General features: G+C 50.5%; 1 protein-coding gene across 8 annotated transcripts in view; it reads left to right on the forward strand.

The window, feature by feature from the left end:
- Positions 1-15,622, forward strand: part of NRCAM (neuronal cell adhesion molecule) — a 409,870-nt gene that overhangs the window by 374,034 nt on the left and 20,214 nt on the right. For all 8 annotated transcript variants that reach the window (XM_070755532.1, XM_070755535.1, XM_070755536.1 and 5 more), the window contains one exon: positions 1,447-1,525. In XM_070755532.1, the coding sequence (XP_070611633.1) occupies positions 1,447-1,525 (79 nt within the window). The remainder of the gene's footprint in view (positions 1-1,446; positions 1,526-15,622) is intronic.

Genomic DNA, 15,622 nt, shown 5'->3' on the forward strand with positions numbered 1-15,622 from the left:
ATTGGGGGAAGGAGTACTGGCGCCCTCTTATGGTGAACCAGCCCAAAATATATAAAGTGATAGTACAAGAGACTACAATAGGTAGTTTTCAATGGCAAACCCTAACAACCATGTACCTTGTACTAACACTCATTTAACAATGAAAACCTGGACTGCTATAATTTCATTACTAAGCCATATAGTCATGTGACATCATAATGCTTTACAACCTTGTTACTTAGCAACAGAGTTCTAGGTTCTAATTGCTGTCATAACTAGAGAACTATTGGGTTTGGCTTCGATTAATATAAATTTTTTTCCATTGTGGTTTCAAAGTTACAATTATTCTATTGTTCATCTGACTAGCTATAACATTTTAGAATGTTTTTCAAAGAGAAAGATCAACACACAATGGGGTAAAAAAAGGAAAATCTGAACAATCCAACTATAGCCAATTATTGCCCCAATTTCCAGTAGGACAGTAAAAATTGTTAAAGTTACAAAAGCCTAATTTAATGTGCTAGCAATACAGTTGCTGTTTGCTGCATGCTGTGAAGATAACCTTGAAGAAGCAATTCAGAAAGTGTTAAGGCAACAGCAGGTGCAGAAGTGTGCTTTGAGCAATAGGTGAGGGGAAAGTATTACAGAGAGACTTAGTCTCCTCATGTCTCCCTGATTATATGGAAAAGGAAACGGGCAAGCAGTACTGGAGTGATTCTGTTATATCTTTATTTTCTACTAAGACTAATTTTGGTATTTTTGTGGAATATGTTTCCTATGATGAAGCCCTTTTAGAACTGACTGATACAGGCAGACATATATGTATATCTTCAGTTTTTCAATCTTCTTGAAAGTGTTCAGTTCTGGAGACCTCACCTACAAAAAGATATTGATAAATTTGAATGGGTCCAAAGACAGGCTACAAAAATGGTGGAAAGTCTTAAACATAAAACTTATCAGGAAAGACTTAATGAATTCTATCTGTATAGTCTGGAGGATAGAAGGAAAAGGGGGGGACATGATCGAAACATTTAAATATGTTAAAGGGTTAAATAAGGTTCAGGAGGGAAATGTTTTTAATAGGAAAGTGAACAAGTGGGCACAATCTGAGGTTAGTTGGGGGAAAGATCAGAAGCAACATGAGAAAATGTTGTTTACTGAAAAAGTAGTAGATGATTGGAACAAACTTCCAGCAGATGTGGTTGGTAAATTCACAGTAACTGAATTTAAACATGCCTGGGATAAATGTATATCTATCCTAAGATAAAATACAGGAAATACTATAAGGGCAGACTAGATGGACCATGAATCTTCTATGTTTCTATATTTCTTTGCCAATTTGTAATTTAGTCATGTGTATTAAATGACGCCAAGATTACATTGTCTCATAGATTGCATAAGGTTGTTCTAATGGATGTTTAAATTCTATGAATGGCATCTTTAAAGGTCCAATTTTGCATATTTTAGTGAAAGAAAAAGAAGATGCACATGGTGATCCAGAAATACAACCTATGAAAGAAGATGATGGAACTCTTGGTGAATATAGGTATTACTATTTTTCTTATTGATCATACTATATTAGATTTGAAGATAATACTCTTCAGACTTTATATTCAAATCGTTAACCCATGGACTTGGGGCGGCTTACACCATATCAAAAAACAATATACAATAACACATCAGAATCCAATTAATATTAAATAACTAATCTAAAACCATTCTAAAAAGCTAAAACATTAAAAATCATTCATTCAGATTCAAACCACAGACATACCACACGTTCGTTGGCCAGGGGCTAGGGTCTAGTGACTCCAAGCCTGGCAGCCTAAATAGGTTTTCAGAGTCTTGTGGAAGGCGAGGAGGGTGGGGGTAGTATGAATCCCCGGGGGGAGCTGATTCCAGAGGGCCAGGGGCCTCGCAGAGAATGCTCTTCCCTTAGGCCTCATCAAGCGACATTGTCTAGTTCAATGATTTTCAACCTTTTTGAACCACGACACATTTTTTTACATTTACAAAATCCTGGGGCACACCACCAACCAAAATGACACAAAATGACACGCTAAGACCTCTCCTCTCTTTTTCCATCCCTGTCTCCTGTGTGTGTGTGTGTGTGTACACACACTCTTGAACCATTTCCCAAAACAGGTGAGGGCTGGGGCTTTTTTCTCTCTTATTCTTTGGGTGCTTTTTATCATATGCTTTAAATCAAGAGTCACTTCTCTCTCTCTTTAGTTTCTCTCTCTTTCCTCTCATTCTCTGCCTCAATCATTTTCTCATTTCTCTCCCCTTTTTGCTCTCATCTCTCTCTCTCCCCTCATCTCCTTCTCTCTCTCTCTCTCTTGCTTTCTTTCCCTCTCTCTTGCTTTCTTTCTCTTTCTCTCTCTTGCTTTCTTTCTCTCTCACTCTTGCTTTCTTGCTCTTTCTTTCTCTCTTTCTCTCTCTCTTGCTTTCTCTCTCTCTCTCTTGCTTTCTTTTTCTCTTTCTTGCTTTCTTTCTCTCTCCCTCTCTCTTTTTCTCTCTCTTTCTCTCTCTCTCTCTTGCTCATTCTCTCTTGCTCTCTCTCTCTCTTGCTCTCTTGTACACCAAGCCAGCAAAAGCTGCATTGGGCAGTAACTGCGGGGTGGGGCGGTCGGCTTTGAGTGGGAGCTCCAGGGTGGAGGCACCGACGGTGGCAGCTGGACATGTTGCTGGACGCTGTATCTGCTGGCGCTGCGCTGGGCATGGCCATGGGGCTGGCACCTTCGTCCCGGCCCAGCCAGCGGGCCAATGCCTGCCACGCAGCACCAGCATGTACAGCGTCCAGCAACATGTACAGCCACTGCCATCGGTGCCTCTGCCCTGGAGCTCCCGCTCGCAGCCGACCACCCTGCCACCTCCCCGTGGCTACTGCCCAATGGTGCTGTTGCTGGTGTGGTGTACGTTGTTGCCAATTGCTCGCAGCTGCCACCCTGCGGCTACTGCCCAATGCCACTGCTGCTGGTGCCCTCCTGCTCCCTCCTGCCAGGGCCCAAAGTTCACCTGCCGCTGCCGCCAAGGAAGCTCCAGCCGGGCGGGGCACTGCAGCTGCTGGAAAACTTGGAAGGTGCGAAGAAGGAAGCTCAGCTTCTGGTCTCGCAACTTTTTGCTCTTCGCGCCCTCACGAAAAGTTGCGAGACCGGAACCTGAGCTTCCTTCTTCGCGGCACACCTGACCATGTCTCGTGGCACACTAGTGTGTCACGGCACACTGGTTGAAAAACACTAATCTAGTTGATGGGACCTGGAGAAGGCCAATTCTGTGGGACCTAACTGGATGCTGGGATTCATAAAGCAGAAGGCGATCCCGTAAGTAATCAGGTCTGATGCCATGTGGGGCTTTATAGGTCATAACCAACACTTTGAATCACATCCGGAATCCAATTAGCAGCCAATGCAATCCATGGAGTGCTGAAGAAACATGGCCATACCTTGGGAGGCTCATGACGGCTTGCGCAGCTGCATTCTGCACAATTTGTAGTTTCCGAACACTCTTCAGAGGTAGCCCCATTTAGACAGCATTGCAGTAGTCGAACCTCGAGGTAATAAGGGCATGAGTGACTGTGATTAGAGACTCTCTGTCCAGATAGTGCCGCAACTGGTGCATCAGGCGAACCTGGGCAAAAGCCCCCGTCATCACAGCAGAAAGATAATAGTCCAATGTCAGCTGTGGATGAAGGAGGACTCCCAAGTTGTGGATTCTCTCTGAGGGGAGAGGGTAATGGACAGACAGACAGACAGATGAAGGTGTCCTTGGGAGGCAGAACCCACAGCCACTCCATCTGGTCAGGATTAAGTTTGAGCCTGTTAGCACCCATCCAGACCCTAACAGCCTCCAGACACTGGCACGTCACTTCCACTGCTTCACTGATTGGACATGAAGTGGAGATGCATAGCTGAGTATCATCAGCATACTGATGACAACTCACCTAGCGGTTTCATGTAGATATTAAACAGCAGGGGTGAGAGGACCGACCTCTGAGGAACCCCACAAGGGAGGGACTTAGGAGTCAACTTCTGACCCCCCACTAACACCACTGTGACCGATCAGAGAGGTAGGAGGAGAACCACCATAAGCCGGTGCCTCCCACTCCCAACCCCTCCATTCGGCACAGAAGGATACCATGGTCAATGGTATCGAAAGCCACTGAGAGATCAAGGAGCACCAGCATAGAGGATAAACCAGAGATCATCCATCAGCGCAACCAAAGCAGTTTCCATGCTGTAGCAGGGCCTGGATCTTGACTGCTGAGGGCCCAGATAATTGGTTTCATCCAAGGACCGTTGGAGCAGGAGCGACGCTAATTTCTCAACAACCTTCCCCATGAAGGGAAGATTGGAGACAGGATGATACTTGCTAAATACATCTGGATCTAGGGAAGGCTTCTTGAGGAAGGGGGTGCATGAGTGCCTCCTTGTAGGGAGCCAGAAAGGACCCCTCCTTCAACAAAGCATTGGTAATCTCCTGGACCCAGCTCTGTGCCATCTCCCTGCTGGCCAAAATCAGCCAGGAGGGACATGGGTCCAATAAACAGGTGGCGGAACTCACAGCTACCATGGCCTTGTTCACTTCATCAGGTGTTACTAAGTCAAACTTTCTCCATACAGATGGACTAGGACAGGCCCCTATCATCTCAAGGTCTGTCCGGATCTGAGCTATTTTATCTGCAAAACACTTGTTAAAGTCCTCAGCACTATCCTGCAAGGATTCGTCAACTCCCCCCTGATTAAGGAGAGTCTCACTAAACAGGGCAGCTGGGTGGGATTCCGCACATGCAATCAGGGCGACATTATACATACATCTTGTTGCCCTGAGCGCCACTTTGTAAATCTCCATATGAGCTTTTACAGGTGTTTGGTCGGATTAAGACATCTCTTCTTGCATTTCATCCCCAAGAGTTCCTCAGTAAACCAAGATCTCTGGGGTCTGCTGCCACAGAAAGGCCGCAAAGATGCAATTCAGTCTAGAGCCACTGCCGTATTCCAGGCTGCAGCAAGCGACTCTGCCGAACTCTGTATAAGTGAATTCGGCAAAACCCCAAATGCCCTCTGAAAGCCCTCTGGGTCCATCAGGCGTCTAGGGCGGAGCCTCCTAATTGGTTCCGTCTCCCTGCAGGGGAGGATTGGAGCCTTAAAATCCAGCCTTGGCAGAAAATGATCTGACCATAACGAAGGCGAGATATCTAATCCCTTAATTTCAGATCATTGCTCAACTGCTCTGAGAGGAATACATATTGGAAGTGTGTTCTCCTTCATGAGTTGGACCCTGAACTACTTGGGTCAGGTCCATGGTTGCCATGGTGGCCATGAACTCCTGCGCCAACTCAGAAGATCCGCCGAGCGACCGTAGATTGAAGTCCCTCAAGACAATAAGTCTGGTGAATTCCACCTGCCAGCCCAGCTACTTCCTCAAGTAGAACAGGCAGGGCTGTTGACATGCAGCTGGGAGGCAGGTACGTGAGCAGCAAGCCCACCTGTACCTTAGGTCCAACTTCAGAAAGAGGGACTCACAACCTGCTATCTCAGGAGCAGCGAGCCTGCGTAGGCTGGTGGTCTTCTTGGCTATAACAGCCACTCCTCCCCCCCTTCCCTGGAGACATGGCTGGTGCCACACCTGAAACCCGGCTGGGTACATTTCAGAAGGAAACCCATCCCTCTGAGCTCAGCCAGGTCTCAGTCACACATACCAGATCGACCTCCTCATCCTGGATGAGGGAGCTTTATTTACGACCAACCTGGCATTAAGCAGCAACAGATTGAGCCCAGGGTCTGGATTTCACTTGTCACCAGTACCCCGAGTTTAGCTCATGGGGCCAGAACAAGGGATCACTTTTAAGCAGCCAACTCTTGTTCCCTGGGTGTGGCCTACCCCATGTCTGCCTCTTCCCAGCAAGACCGGAATATTCCGGCCTTCTACCACCCCAGAGATGGGCTCCCCCATTTCTCCCACCTCCAGACCACCAGGGAAGCTGGCCCTTCCATTCACAATACTTATCCCATTCATCCCATACATACTCTCCATCCATTCGTTCCCAATCATCCATCTCCAAAATTAACCCGCCTATAAATTAATTATAATACAACAATATAGCATTGAAATATAAAAGCATTAAACATTAAAACTACAATTAATATAGTTAGATCAAAATTGATTAATTCATTAATTCAAACCAGGTTCTAAAACAAATATAACCCCTTAGGCAGCCAAGCCACATGATCTTTCATTGAGGATATGAATTGTCCCCTCTTCAATAGGTCCTTCAATAAGTCCAACATATAAATTCATCCTGTGCTCTTCTAGAGGGGAGCAGTTCTCACACAGGTGAGTTCTTAAATGGGAAACCTATAAGAGTTCTTTTCCAAGCCCCCTCACTCTTAGTTCAAGAGCTTTGCATCATATGTTTATGCAGAAATATATTCTGTTCATCCTGGCCTCCATAAAAGATGGCTGAAAAATCTTGAGCACATATATTATAATCATAAAATGCAGATCCAAATTATTGCATTGAAAATACAATACTTAAACAAATTTGGATTCAGCATTTTACTTCATTCATATATTTGGTAAATGTGCTTTCAGCCTAACTTTGAGCAGAAATTGATACATGCATGACTTCTATTTATAAAGAACAAAATATAAAAGTTATCTAAATGTCCTGAATTGAATTTATATATTGTAGTAAAAAGGTAGACTTTGCTGCTTCCCTTGGAATAAACATGTATTTTGTTTGAAAATAATAAAAATTAACATGTCATGTACAATGTTCCCTCTAAACTGCATGGCCGTGTGGCTGCGCACATGTTATCAGACCTCTTCACAGTTATCTCCCAAGCCTTTGCCCGGCACCTCCAGCCGCGGCAAGGACGAGGGATATGGCGTGATGCTGTGGGAAGCCCCCTCTACAACCAGCCAATCAAAAGCAGGCTATCTCCACTTGCTACCTCCACACCGGAGGACGCCGCAAAGAGAGAGGCAGAATTGTCACTGAGTCGGGATGCTCTCTGGAGAGGTAGGCGGAGCCGGCAGACGCCATGGGTAGGAGAAAGCTGAAGCGGCGCAGAGCTGACCGGGCAAGAGGAAGGAGGGAGGGAGAGAGAAAGAAGAGAGAGGAGAAAGAAAGAGGAAGGGAGGAAGAGAGGGAGAGAGAAACATATAAAAAAGAGAGAGGAAGGAAAAGAGAGAAAGAAAGAAAGGAAGGAAGGAAGGAAGAGAGAAAGAAAATCAAAATCTAGTTTGAAACTAACTAAAATCTTTAAGTGGCATTTTGATACTCAGCATATTTGTCATCTGAATATCTGCTATCCAGGCTTTTTGTTGAGGATTTACAAGGCTGTGTATGTAATAAAAAGCAAATTGATCATGTTTAATCTTTCTATGCAGGATAATGAAAAATTCCCTTCCAATTTTATTGTAAATGTATTGTACAGATGTCATATTTTAAGTTTTGTTAAAAATTCAGCAAGTTATTTCTGTACAAATGTTTAAAAGTATGGCCTTTTCTAATTGAATATTGTATTTTTTTAAGTCTCACTGAAGGTGCTTTTAATTCCTGCTAAATGATGTTGATTTTGATTTTGCAAAAAACAAGAACAAAATAAATCAAAACAACCTCCTTAGGTGCAAGTCCGCTGAAAGTCCTAGAGAGACTGAAGGTAGATAATTCATTAACAATCAAGGCATGTCAAAATGATCTGTGTTTCCTGAACTAGGTGTTAGATATTGGATACTAGATGTAGAGGTTGTTTATGGTTATTCTCAGTTTCTGGAAGTACTGTCTACAAGGTGGGAAGATGTTCCTCTAAAGAGATGTCTCTTGTGGCTTGTACAGATGTTTTAAAATGTGAAACATTTTCTAACTGCCTTGTATAATAATAACAACAAAGTTGGAAGGGACCTTGGAGGTCTTCTAATCCAACCCCCTGCTTAGGCAGGAAACCCTACACTACTTCCGACAAATGGGTATCCAACATCTTCTTAAAAACTTCCAGTGTTGGAACATTCACAACTTTGGGCAGCAGGCTGTTCCATGGATTCATTCATTGTTCTGTCACAAATTTTCTCCTTAGTTTTAAGTTGCTTCTCTCCTAGATTAGTTTCCACCCATTGCTTCTTGTCCTACCCTCCCTCAGGTGCTCTGGAGAATAACTTGACTCCCCCTTCTTTGTGACAGCCTCTGAGATATTGGAACACTGCACCCATGTCACCCTACTTTTCATTAAACTAGACATACCATCCTCCCTGCCCTCTGTTCGCCTCCCTTCTAAAGTTTGTAAGAGCTTTTATTAAGACTTACAAAGTGGCGCTCAAGGTGGCAAGATGCGCGTAACATGCCGCCTTGATTGCATCAGCGGAATCCCGCCCGGCCGCTCTGTTTAGGGTGACCCGCTCCCTTCTTAATCAGGGGGGAGTTGGGGAGCCCTTGCAGAGTAGTGCAGAGGATTTTAACACGTTTTTCGCTGATAAAGTCGCTCGGATTCGGGCCGACCTCGACTCCAATTGTAAAACAGAGTCGACTGACAACGAGTCAGTCGAGGTGACTGGGGCACGTACTTGTCCACCTGTCTGGGAAGAGTTTGATCTGGTGACACCTGATGAAGTGGACAAGGCCATTGGAGCTGTGAGTTCCGCCACCTGTTTACTGGATCCGTGTCCCTCCTGGTTGGTTTCGGCCGGCAGGGAGGTGACACGGAGCTGGGCCCAGGAGATTACCAACGCTTCCTTGGGGAGGGGAGTTTTTCCATCACTCTATAAAGAAGCGCTTGTGCGCCCCCTCCTCAAGAAGCCCTCCCTGGACCCAGCTGTGCTTAATAACTATCGTCCAGTCTCCAACCTTCCCTTTATGGGGAAGGTTGTTGAGAAGGTGGTGGCACTCCAGCTCCAGCGGTCCTTGGAAGAAGCCGATTATCTAGGTCCCCAGCAGTCAGGTTTCAGGCCCGGTTACAGCACGGAAACCGCTTTGGTCGCGTTGATGGATGATCTCTGGCGGGCCCGGGACAGGGGTTTATCCTCTGTCCTGGTGCTCCTTGACCTCTCAGCGGCTTTCGATACCATCGACCATGGTATCCTTCTGCACCGGCTGCAGGGGCTGGGGGTGGGAGGCACTGTTCTTCAGTGGTTCTCCTCCTACCTCTCTGGCCGGTCGCAGTCGGTGTTAGTGGGGGGACAGAGGTCGACTCCTAGGTCTCTCCCTTGTGGGGTGCCTCAGGGGTCGGTCCTCTCCCCCCTGCTATTCAACATCTACATGAAACCGCTGGGCGAGATCATCCAAGGACATGGGGTGAGGTATCATCAATATGCGGATGATACCCAGCTTTACATCTCCACCCCATGCCCAGTCAACGAAGCGGTGGAAGTGATGTGCCGGTGCCTGGAGGCTGTTGGGGCCTGGATGGGTGTCAACAGACTCAAGCTCAACCCGGATAAGACGGAGTGGCTGTGGGTTTTGCCTCCCAAGGACAATCCCATCTGTCCGTCCATTACCCTGGGGGGGGAATTACTGACCCCCTCAGAGAGGGTCTGCAACTTGGGCGTCCTCCTCGATCCACAGCTCACATTAGAACAACATCTTTCAGCTGTGGCGAGGGGGGCATTTGCCCAGGTTCGCCTGGTGCACCAGTTGCGGCCCTATCTGGACCGGGACTCATTGCTCACAGTCACTCATGCCCTCATCACCTCGAGGTTCGACTACTGTAATGCTCTCTACATGGGGCTACCTTTGAAAAGTGTTCGGAAACTTCAGATCGTGCAAAATGCAGCTGCGAGAGCAATCATGGGCCTACCTAGGTATGCCCATGTTTCACCATCACTCCGCAGTCTGCATTGGCTGCCGATCAATTTCCGGTCACAATTCAAAGTGTTGGTTATGACCTTTAAAGCCCTTCATGGCATCGGACCAGAATATCTCCGAGACCGCCTCCTGCCGCACGAATCCCAGCGACCGATTAGGTCCCACAGAGTTGGCCTTCTCCGGGTCCCGTCAACTAAACAATGTCGGTTGGCGGGCCCCAGGGGAAGAGCCTTCTCTGTGGCGGCACCGGCCCTCTGGAACCAACTCCCCCCGGAGATTAGAACTGCCCCTACTCTTCCTGCCTTCCGTAAACTCCTTAAAACCCACCTTTGCCGTCAGGCATGGTGGAACTGAAACATCTCCCCCCTGGGCACGTTTAATTTATGCATGGTATGTCTGTGTGTGTGTCTGTTAGCATATGGGGTTTTTAAATATTTAAATATTTAAAATTTGTCTGATTGCTTATGATTTGTTTCTACATGTTGTTAGCCGCCCCGAGTCTTCGGAGAGGGGCGGCATACAAATCTAAGTAATAAATAATAAATAAAATATGTTTTAGCCTCCAGTCCCCTGACCAAAACCGAATACAGTATTCCAAGTTGGCCTTACTATCACTAAACTGTCACAAAAAGGTATATTGAGATACTCGCCTTTGTAATAAATGTTGGGTTTAGTCAGATTTACTGATATTGCTTTTGGGCAGTAAAGATAGTTTCCTGAACAAAATTGCAAATAAGCTGTCTCAGATAGTTCTCTTAAAACAGAGCTCTTATAAAATTGAACATTAAGTAATATGCCTATTTTTCATTTCCAAACTTTGAACTGGAGGAATCAGCAAATTATGATACTTTAGTGACTAGACCGATATTTAGCAATATATTTAATACAGTGGTACCTCAAGATACGAACCCCTCGTCTTACGAACAACCCGTGATACGAACCCGGGGTTCAGAAAATTTTGGCCTCTTCTTACGAACGTTTTTTGTCTTACGAACGCCAAACCCGAACTTCCGGGTTCGGCATTCCGGAGGCTGCTGGGAAGCCCCGCAGCCCGGCTGTCACCTTTTAAAACAGCCGGGGGGCTTCCCAGCAGCCTCCCGAAGCTGAACCCGGAAGTTCGGGTTTGGCGTTCGGGAGGCTGCTGGGAAGCCACCCGGCTGTTTTAAAAGGTGACAGCCGGGCTGCGGGGCTTCTCGGCGGCGGCGGCAGCAGGTTGGTAAGACGGAAAACGTTCAGGAGGCCGCTTTGGGTTTTTGGCTGGGAGGGAAGGCAGGAGGTCCGGCGCTGGGGAAGGGAGTCAGGAAGGTCCTCCTGCTCCCCCCTCAGTGAAAAACACAAAGACGGTCTGCTGCCGCATGACAGGCAGGGCGGAGCAGCATGGAGCAGACCGCCTTTGTATTTTTGGCTTGGGGGGGGGAAGCAGGAGGCGCAGGATCGGGCGGGCGGCGGGCGAGGCGTGACCGAACGGGCCCGGCTCAGGCTAGGACGGGGCGGGCAGCGGCTGGGCGCGGCGGCGAGGGTGCGTCCGACTGCTTGGCTTCCCTCGCCGCCGCAGGCAATGTGCGTTGCGAACTTTCGGGCCGGCCAGGCTCAGTGGATCAAGCCGTGCCTCCTGGGCTTTCCGTCACTGAGCCGGCGAGGCTCAGTGATGGGAGGCGCGGCTTGATCCACTCAGCGGCCCGGAAAATTGCAGCTCGTGTTGCCTGCGGCGGCGAGTGAGGCCAAACCGAGAGCAGCATCACCGCGGCTCCTGGCTCGGTTTTCCCCGCAGCCGCAGGCAACACGGGCTGTGATTTTCCGGGCCGGCGAGGCTGTGACAGGAGGCGCGGCTTGATCAGGGAGGCGCGGCTTGATCCGCTGAGCGGCCCGGAAAATCGCAGCCCGTGTTGCCTGCGGCGGGGAGGGAGGCCAAGCCGAGAGCAGCATCACCGCGGCTCCTGGCTTGGTTTCCCTCGCAGCCGCAGGCAACACGGGCTGTGATTTTCCGGGCCGGCGAGGCTGTGACAGGAGGCGCGGCTTGATCCGCTGAGTGGCCCGGAAAATTGCAGCCCGTGTTGCCTGCGGCGGGGAGGGAGGCCAAGCCGAGAGCAGCATCACCGCGGCTCCTGGCTCGGTTTCCCTCGCAGCCGCAGGCAACACGGGCTCCGATTTTCCGGGCCGGCGAGGCTGTGACGGGAGGCGCGGCTTGATCCGCTGAGCGGCCCGGAAAATCGCAGCCCGTGTTGCCTGCGGCGGGGAGGCCAAGCCGAGAGCAGCATCACTGCGGCTCCTGGCTCGGTTTCCCTCGCAGCCGCAGGCAACACGGGCTGCGATTTTCCGGGCCGGCGAGGCTGTGACAGGAGGCGCGGCTTGATCCGGAAGGCGCGGCTTGATCTGCTGAGCAGCCCGGAAAATCGCAGCCCATGTTGCCTGCGGCGGGGAGGGAGGCCAAGCCGAGAGCAGCATCACCGCAGCTCCTGGCTCGGTTTCCCTCGATGCCGCAGGCAACACGGGCTGCGATTTTCCGGGGCGGCGAGGCTCAGTGATGGGAGGCGCGGCTTGATCCACTCAGTGGATCAAGCCGCGCCTCCCGGGCCTTCCGTCACTGAGCCTGGCCGGCCTGGAAAATCGCAGCCCGTTTTGCCTGCGGCGGCGAGGGAGGCCAAGCCGAGAGCAGCATCACCGCGGCTCCTGGCTCGATTTCCCTCGCAGCCGCAGGCAACACGGGCTGCGATTTTCCGGGCTGGCGAGGCTCAGTGACAGGAGGCGCGGCTTGATCCGCTGAGCCTGGCCGGCCCGGAAAATCACAGCCCGTGTTGCCTGCGGCGGCGAGGGAGGCCAAGCCGAGAGCAGCATCACCGCGGCTCCTGGCTCGGTTTCCCTCGACGCCGCAGGCAACACGGGTTGCGATTTTCCGGGCCGGCGAGGCTCAGTGACGGAAGGCCCGGGAGGTGCGGCTTGATCCAGGAGGCGCGGCTTGATCTGCTAAGCCTAGCCACCTTCCCCAAGGAGCCTCCCAACCGCAGAGGAGGCAGGGAGAACTTTGCACCACTTCGGAGCCCAGCGCAGCGCATCGTTGGGAAAACCTTCAAGGAGATAGTGGCAGCAGGAAAGAAACGGGCTCCGAAGCGGCGCAAAGTTATCCTGCCTCTCCACCTCCTACCCCTGCGGCCGCCTTCCCAAAGGAGCCTTCTGGCTGCCCAGGGGGCGGGGTTAGCTTTGTGCCGGGGGAGCGGGGGCTGCCACCCGAGCGCTCTTGCCCAGCGGGAGGCGAAGCACTGGGGTGGGGGGGGGGGCTGTCGGGACACCTCCTACCCCAGCACTTTGAATCCCGCCAGCCAAGAGGACTCGGGCAGAAGCTTCTGCCAGACACAGGCGATGAGGGGGAAGCTTCTGCCCGAGTGCTCTTGGCCGGCGGGATTCAAAGTGCTGGGATGGGGGTGTCACGACAGTCCCCATCCCAGCACTTTGAATCCTGCCGCTTCTGATGAAGACGGGCGGTGGGCGGGGCGAGCTGCCACAGCCCCTGGCTTCCGCGCCGCCCGTCTTCATCAGAAGCTGCTGGATTCAAAGTGCTGGGATGGGGACTGTCGGGACACCCCCATCCCAGCACTTTGAATCCAGCAGCTTCTGATGAAGACGGGCGGTGGGCGGGGCGAGCTGCCACAGCCCCTGGCTTCCGTGCCGCCCGTCTTCATCAGAAGCTGCTGGATTCAAAGTGCTGGGATGGGGACTGTCGGGACACCCCCATCCCAGCACTTTGAATCCTGCCGCTTCTGATGAAGACGGGCGGTGGGCGGGGCGAGCTGCCACAGCCCCTGGCTTCCGCGCCGCCCGTCTTCATCAGAAGCTGCTGGATTCAAAGTGCTGGGATGGGGACTGTCGGGACACCCCCATCCCAGCACTTTGAATCCTGCCGCTTCTGATGAAGACGGGCGGTGGGCGGGGCGAGCTGCCACAGCCCCTGGCTTCCGCGCCGCCCGTCTTCATCAGAAGCTGCTGGATTCAAAGTGCTGGGATGGGGACTGTCGGGACACCCCCATCCCAGCACTTTGAATCCTGCCGCTTCTGATGAAGACGGGCGGTGGGCGGGGCGAGCTGCCACAGCCCCTGGCTTCCGTGCCGCCCGTCTTCATCAGAAGCTGCTGGATTCAAAGTGCTGGGATGGGGACTGTCGGGACACCCCCATCCCAGCACTTTGAATCCTGCCGCTTCTGATGAAGACGGGCGGTGGGCGGGGCGAGCTGCCACAGCCCCTGGCTTCCGTGCCGCCCGTCTTCATCAGAAGCTGCTGGATTCAAAGTGCTGGGATGGGGACTGTCGGGAAACCCCCATCCCAGCACTTTGAATCCTGCCGCTTCTGATGAAGACGGGCGGTGGGCGGGGCGAGCTGCCACAGCCCCTGGCTTCCGCGCCGCCCGTCTTCATCAGAAGCTGCTGGATTCAAAGTGCTGGGATGGGGACTGTCGGGACACCCCCATCCCAGCACTTTGAATCCTGCCGCTTCTGCTGGATACGGGCGGTGGGCGGGGCGAGCTGCCACAGCCCCTGGCTTCCGCGCCGCCCGTCTTCATCAGAAGTGGCGGGATTCAAAGTGCTGGGGTGGGGGCCTGTCGGGACAAGCCGCGCACAAAGGCCGAGGCAAGGCTGAGCAGGCTGCGAGCGCTCTGCCAGGCGGCCAAGAAGCATTCAGGGCGAAGTGACTTCGCCCTGAATGCTTCTTGGCCGCCTGGCAGAGCGCTCGCAGCCAGCGGGCGGCGGGGGGGGGGGGGAAACCTCGCGGGGAAGCCGGGCAAGAGCGATCTTCTGCCGGCCATGGGCGAGCGGCGGGGAGTCGCCAATTGCCGGCAGAAGATCGCTCTTGCTGACCTGATGCCTCGCGGTGAAGCCGGGCAAGAGCGATCTTCTGCCGGCCATGGGCGACTCCCCGCCGCTCGCCCATGGCGGGCAGAAGATCGCTCTTGCCCGGCTTCCCCGCGAGGCAGCAGGTCAGCATCCTGGGCGGGCGAGCGGCGGGGAAGCCGGCGGCTGTGGCAGCTGCTGCCCCCCCACCTCCCCGGCTGTTTTAAAAGGTGACAGCCGGGCGGCAGCGGTTTTTTGGGGTTTTTTTTTTGTTGTTGCACGGATTAATAGACTTTACATTGTTTCCTATGGGAAACAATGTTTCGTCTTACGAACCTTTCGTCTTACGAACCTCCTCCTTGCACCAATTAAGTTCGTATCATGAGGTATTACTGTATATTCCTCTGCTGGTTGGCATTTATGGCCAAAGAAACATGCAAACAATTGTAGCCTTCTGTTAAAATGTAAGCCTTCTTTGAACATAATATAGTAGTTGGGAGCAAATATATCTTTTAAATCTATTATTTCCACTCATAAATTAGTTTGGTTAACAAAGAAGATATAAACAAGCTTAACATGGTTTCTTTCCTTTGGCAAGAGTGGTAGAAATTTGAGGAGGGATGATTGATTATTAAATATGGATTGACTATGGAATGATGGTAAAAAATATATTTAGGTGTTGTTTAATATTGGGATGTATTAATTTGTAAAATTGGATTAGAATTTTAGAACTATATAGAATTACATAGGTAAAATTAATGGAATATACATATGATAAATAAGGGGTTTATGATATGTACTGTATGATTTTATGACTTTGCATTGTGAATTTAAAATATACTTGGTAATGTAGAAGATTGATGAAAGTTAATAATAGTAAATGCTAAGTGCCTGAAAATTAATTGAGCTTGGAAATATTGAATGAAATTATAGAAAAGTATATATGGAAATATATACTGCTCAAAAAAATAAAGGGAACACTCCAATAACACATCCTAGACCTGAATGAATGAAATATTC

Source organism: Erythrolamprus reginae, chromosome 6 (assembly GCF_031021105.1).
Source record: "Erythrolamprus reginae isolate rEryReg1 chromosome 6, rEryReg1.hap1, whole genome shotgun sequence".
NCBI classification, from domain to species: domain Eukaryota; kingdom Metazoa; phylum Chordata; class Lepidosauria; order Squamata; family Dipsadidae; genus Erythrolamprus; species Erythrolamprus reginae.